Source organism: Myotis davidii, unplaced genomic scaffold, assembly GCF_000327345.1.
Source record: "Myotis davidii unplaced genomic scaffold, ASM32734v1 scaffold2031, whole genome shotgun sequence".
Taxonomy (NCBI): Eukaryota; Metazoa; Chordata; class Mammalia; order Chiroptera; family Vespertilionidae; genus Myotis; species Myotis davidii.
This window is the reverse complement of record NW_006282671.1, coordinates 18473-24893: the sequence shown is the minus strand read 5'-3', so window position 1 is coordinate 24893 and position 6421 is coordinate 18473. Positions and strand designations below refer to the sequence as shown.

Genomic DNA, 6421 nt, shown 5'->3' with positions numbered 1-6421 from the left:
CATGATTTTTAAATGTATTTTTATTGATTTCAGAGAGGAAGAGAGCGGGAGAGAGAGAATCATTGATCAGCTGCCTTCTGCATGCTCCCTACTGGAATTGAACCTGGGACCCTTCAGTCTGCAGGCCGACGCTCTATCCACTGAACCAAACCAGTTAGGGCAAGCCTTTCTTTCTTTCTTTCTTTTTTTTTTTTTTTAAGTAGGCATTGATTTAAAAAGATGAATAAAAGTAGGATGTGGCTGGGAGAGCTCAAAAGACAGTCTTTGCCTGAGAGGAGGCACAAGGTTAGGTGGGGGAGACAAACACAGGTTAACTGGAGGAATCTGAAGCCACTAATGCACTGAGGGTGGCCACTAACAGCAAATTCACACCCAGGTCAGTTAATGACCAGATCAATGAAAATCCCTACAATAAAGGCCTAGATGAAAGGCATGCTCATCTCCAAACATAAAAAAATAGCGCAGTACCTTTTGTTTTATACAAGGTGCGTGAGATGGTATCTTATTGTAGTTTTGATTTGCATTTTCCTAATTGCTAGTGAAGTTGAACATCTTTTCATATATCTGTTGGCTATTTGTATGTCTTCTTGGGAGAGGTGTATTTTTAGGTTCTCTGCCCAGTTTTTCTTTTTTAATTGGGTTGTTTGTTTGGTGTTGAGTTTTATGAGTTCTTTATATATTTTGGAAATTCAGCCTTTGTTGGAGCTACTGTTTGCAAATATCATCTCCTATCTGGTTAGCTGCTTCTTTGTTTAGTTGTCAGTTTGTTTTTCTGTGCAGAAGCTCTTTAGTTAGATATTGTCCCATTTACTTATTTTTGTCTTTGTTTCCCTTGCCTTTGGGGTCAAGTTCATAAAATGTTCTCTATGATCAAGGTCCATAAGTTTGGTATGTATATTTTCTTCTTTGTAACTTATTGTTTTAAGTCTTATATTTAGGTCTTTGATTCATTTTGAATTAATTGTTGTACATGGGGACAAACTATAATCCAGTTTCATTCTTTTGCATGTGGCTTTCCAGTTTTCCCAGCACCATTTATTGAAGAGACTATCTTACTCCATGTGTGTTTCTGTCTCTTTGGTAAAAAATGATCTATCCAGCCTCGCCCATGTGGCTCAGTGGTCGACCTATGAACCAGAAGGTCATGGTTCGATTCCCAGTCAGGGCATATGCCTGGGTTGTGGGCTCAGTTTCCAGTGTGGGGCGTGCAGGAGGCAGCTCTCATCATTGATGTTTCTATCTTTCTCTCCCTCTCCCTTCCTCTCTAACATCAATAAAAATATATTTTAAAAAAAAGAATGATGAGAGTGGACATCCTTGTCCTGTGCCTGATCTTAGAGGAGAAGCTTTTAGTTTTTTACCATTTAGTATGATATTAGCTAAGAGTTTATCATAGATGGCCTTTATTATGTTGAGGAACTTTCATTCTATTTATATTTCTTTTATAGATTGATAAATTCTATTTGCTAATATTTTATTAAGGACTTTTGAATTTTATATTCCTGAGAGATATTGGCCTGCAGTTTTCTCTGTTTTATACTTTGTTTTGTTTTATAAAACAGGCTACATAACATGAATTGGGAAGTAGTTCTTCCTGTTGTATTTCATAGAGGAAATTATGTAAAATTGGTGTTACTTCTTTAATACCAATTTGGGTAGAACTTTTTAGTTAAACCATTTGGGAATGAGATTTCTTATTTATTTTTAAATTTTATTATTATTATATTTTTAATCCTCACTCAAGGACATGCTTTAATTGATTTTAGAGAGAGTGGAAAGGAGAGAAACATCGATATGAGAGTAAAACATCCATCAGTTGCTCCTGCATACTTCCTGACGTATAATTGAATCTAAAACTTGGGTATGTGCCCTGACCAGGAATTGGACCCTCAACCTTTCAGTGTATGGAGAGACTCCAACCAATTGGAGCCACATTGGCCAGGACTGGAGATTTTTTTTCTAAATATGAATTAAATTTTGCTAATAATTTAGGACTGTTCAAATTGTTTATTTTATGTTGAGTGAGTTGTGGTAGTTTATTCTTTTTGAGGAATTGGCCCATTTTGTCTGAGGTCTCAAATTTATGTACTTAGAATTATTTATGTTATTCCCTCATTATCCTTTTGATGTCAGCAGGGTCTATGGCGATATCATCTGTTTTAGCCCTAATAGAGATAATTTTGCTCTTTTCTCTTTTTCTCTTTGTCAGTCTTGCTATAGGTTTGTTAATTTTTATCAATCTTTTAAAAGAATTAGTTTCTGTTTTATTGATTTTGTTCTTTTTCATTTTATTGATTTCTGCTATTATATGATTTATTTCAAACTGCTTGCTTTGGATTTGTTTTGTTCCTTCATATAGAGATGATGGGCTATTTCTCAATGAGAGTTTAGGTTATAGATTGGATACTTTTCCTTCTGTCTAACAAGCTTTCATGTTATAGAAGCCTCTGCTTTAGCAGAATCCATACCTTTTGATATGTTGTGTTTTCCTTTTCAATCGGTTCAGTTTATTTTCAATTCATCTTGAGATTTCCTTTTGGATTTATGGATTATATAGAGATGTGTTGTTTAGTTTCCAAGTGTTTAGAGATTTTCCTGTTATCTTTAGGCTGTTGATTTCTCATTTGAATTCACTGTGATCAAAACACACACTCTGTTTGTCTCCAATTTTTTGAAGTGACTTTAGGTTTGTTTTATAGCCCAGGATCTTGTCTATCTTGGTATATGTTCCATGAGCAAATGAAAAGAATGTGTCTCCGCCTTCATTCTTGGGTGGAGGAATATAAATGTTGATTAGATCCTATAGTTGGGGCATAAAGTTCTTTAATATTTTGCTGATTTTCCATGTAGTTGCTCTGTCAGTTTCCAAGAAAGGGGTGTTGAAGTTTCCGACTGTAATTGTACATTTCCCTATTTCTCCTGTCAGCTCCATCAGTTTTTATTTTATATATTTCTTAGCTCTGACGTTTGGATGATATGAACCTAGGTTTGTTAAGTCTTCTTGCTGAGTTTAGTTGTTTCTTATACCTAATGTTCTTTTCTGTCCCTAGTAATTTTCTTTACTTTGATGTTTAGTTTACACAGCCACTCCTACTTTGTTTTGTTTAAATTTTGATGGTGTATCTTTTTCATCCGTTTACTTTCAAACTTTTTATCTCATATTTGAAGTGGTTTTCTTTTCTTTCTCTCTTTCTTTTTATTTATTTTTCTTGAAAGAGGAGAGAGCGCATAGGCCTGAATTTAAGAAGTGAAGCTAATTTAAAAATTAGGAAAAGAAAAGGGCATTAGAGGAAAAAAAATTGAGTAGCGAAGAAAGAGAAAAGAGAAGAAGTATAGTGGTTTTCTTTAGGTATCACATACGTGGATCATTTTTTATCCATCTGCCAATTTCTTTGTCTTTAAATGGGCGTATTTAAACTTTCCTTCGTATCTCTTCACCTTACCTTACCTGTTTACCATGTAACTATCTGGAATATTCCCACTACATGCATTGAGAACTACATCAGACAGCATTATAATTTTTACTTGAACCATTAAATAAACATAATTTAGAAAACTCAAGAGGAGAAAAAATATATATTTTTTTCATATGGGAACATATGTGAGTAGCTCCATAAAAATTTAGGGATGATTGCTTGGTGAATTGTTATTAAAGGGAAATAATGCTCTGGGGACAGAATTTCCATGTGACTGCTGCATTAAGGAGGCCACAGACGCTTTAAAACCAACAATGTTTCTGGTTCCTGCAGTAAATGCAGAACGGGTCCTGGATGGCGCTTCTGGTGACAGATGTTTACTATGTTCACAGTGAACCCCACTGACCAGTGCAGATTCAAAGGATTCCAGGGAAGGCGGGTTCTCCCTGAATTCCCACCAGGAGGGAGTCTCCAAGCTTAAGCTTCCACCAGAGGGAACAGAGGACGTCGCTGGGGAATCTCCCTCCCATAACCCGCACTCATATTAATGGCTGGTCCCTCATCGCAACACCTACCCCCGTGGACCACACTCCCTCAATCTAAGGGCCCTGCCTCCTCAGGGGCCCAGCCAGGTGGTTCAGGTGAGGTGCTGGAATGGGGATGTTGCCTTCCTCCCAGGCCAGGCCAGCAGTGGCTACCCTGGGTACTGTAGCCAGGATGGGGACAGTGCAGAGAAATCCAGAAAATGTAGAGAATGCTGATTGGGTCAGGAGAAGCAGCTGGCAGAAGCCCAACCAGACCTTACACATGAGATTTTAGCCAATCAGAAAAAGGTGTCTACACTGACAACCCTGTTGCTAGTAGAGAGTCTGTGTGAAGAGGCCTGTGAGGCCTGGGAATCCCCAGGCCTGACGCAGCCACCACTGCACAGCCCAGAGCAGAACTGATGGAGTTTCTCCCCACGACAGGAGGGAGGTGATGGGTAGGAGGCCTCTGCTGATTCTGAGGGATCCTGAGGTGGGGGCTTAGGGCACTGAGGCACCTTCAAGTTCCTTCTCTATTGTTCCTTGTCCCCCAGCCCTATTCCAATCCCCTGACTTAGGGGCTCTGGAGCTATGCACCCAACAGAGAAATTGAAACCAGCTCACTGCCTCCACTTACAACTAATGCGCCCTCTTGTCACTGCCTCCTCCCTGCTTCTTTTACCTGGTAAACTCCTTATGTTCTGCTTTCAGATACTGTCCTTAAATTTAAAAGGAGAACCTAAAATCTAGGAGAGAGAGAGAGGGAGAGAGAGATCCTTGTTGTCTTATTTATTAATGTTTGCCAGGCATCGTCTTAATTGCTCTATAACCATTCAGTACTACCCCTCACCCTGGGCGAGAGAAGCCTGAGGAATAATACGTTTATTAAAAACCACATCAATAGTTCTGCCTGTGGGGTTTGATGCTCAGGAGCTGCACCGTACAAGCTGTGTGTGTGAACACCTGCTCCCTCAGTCACACTGCAGGCCCCAGGGTGCTTCTCCACATCTTTGCTGTCTGACCTGGAGCCACAGGTGCCTGTGTCCTGTTGATGTGAAGGTTTATGGTTGTGCCTTTGAGACATCAGATGGATCAGGGAGGACTGAAGCAGCCAAAGAGCTTAGAAGAGAAAAATCAACCTCAGTGTAGAATCCACCTCAGAATATCCCCTAGAGAAGTGAGGGAGCAGGGGTATTTATCTCATCTTTCCTAAGCCTTCAGATACCCCCACGGCCATTAAACCACAGCTCTTGTGGCCGGCCCCAAAGGCAGGCTGAGAAAATCCTCACATGGAGAGTTTTCAGAGCTTGAAATAGGCTGCATCCAACAAACAAGCAAAAAAGTAAAAGAAAAATCATCTTAACTTTCAAAGACTTGCATTCAAAGAGCACAAATGCAGTAAATTCTCGCATAAGGAAGACTCACTGGCCTGCAGGGCTGGAGTCATTTTGTGTGAGATATTCCCAACAGCTACACATGCAGCAGAGCGGAACAATTTGCAGTATAAGAGCAGTCATATGGCTGTGAGTGTGTGTGTATGAAGATTAGATGTAAAATGCATGAAACATGATCCACATTTTCCAAAGAGAAACCTGAGGCTAAAAGAGGTTGAGCAACTTGTTGTCTCATAAAGCGCATTCTAGGTAGAGCTGCAGCTCAAAACCATTCCTCTCACGACTCTGCTCTTCCCACCATGGCTTCAGGCTCCTGATTGTTTAAGATAATAGAAGGGAGCATCTCTGTGACAATGATTTTCTCTCCCTGATACATGATCCCCACTTATTTCCCTCCTAAAAATCTCATGTGTAAGAACAATAGGTTTTAACTAAATGTCACAAAGATGCCCACTCTTGAATCACCTTTCTCTCTTGGTTCTTTAATTCCCAAGGCATTCACCTTCTGTAACTGAGAGAGAAAGTCTTTAATGTTCACCCAGTGCAATTCGATGAAGGCTGGGTTCCAGGCACTGGCTAAGGGACCTCCGTAGAAGGCATCTGCCCAGAGACAGATGAGGTGGGTCAGCTCCAGTGCTGATTGGCTGCTTTCCTGGGGTCTCTCCAGTCTGACCCTGTGTGGCAGCTCTCACAGGTTTTTATTCTATGAAGTGGCTGCATCAGCCATCAGGTGGAGCGGGCTCACTCCCTTACTTCTTCCTTTATCTCCATCATGTCTGGGAAGCCGGCTCTGTGGCCCCCCGGCGGCCCCTGGACAGCAGCTGTGATAGTGTGGCTGGTGGCGCTCAGTGTCCCAGTGGCCGAGGGCAGAGACTCTCCACGTCAGTGCAGGGCAGCTGCCCCACCGCCAGCCCGGGGTGGGCTCTGAGGGACCCTTGGCTGGGGCGTGGGGGGCTATGACCTGAGAATAGTCTGTGATCAGCATTTCCTCTTTGGGAAAGGGAGCTGCTATGTTCTCATGTCCGCCATCTGGTGACAAGGTGAGGACATGGCCATGTCAGGGGCTCCATCCTGGGGATGTGGGCGT

The 6421-nt window shown here is 41.3% G+C and overlaps 1 protein-coding gene across 1 annotated transcript in view; it reads left to right on the top strand.

Moving 5' to 3' along the window:
* Positions 1–6032: 6032 nt before the first annotated feature.
* The window catches only part of LOC102774029 (boLa class II histocompatibility antigen, DQB*0101 beta chain), a 13944-nt gene continuing 13555 nt past the window's right edge, over positions 6033–6421 (top strand). The window contains exon 1 of the mRNA XM_015560809.1: positions 6033–6257. Within this exon, the coding sequence (XP_015416295.1) occupies positions 6107–6257 (151 nt within the window). The 5' untranslated portion in view covers positions 6033–6106. The remainder of the gene's footprint in view (positions 6258–6421) is intronic.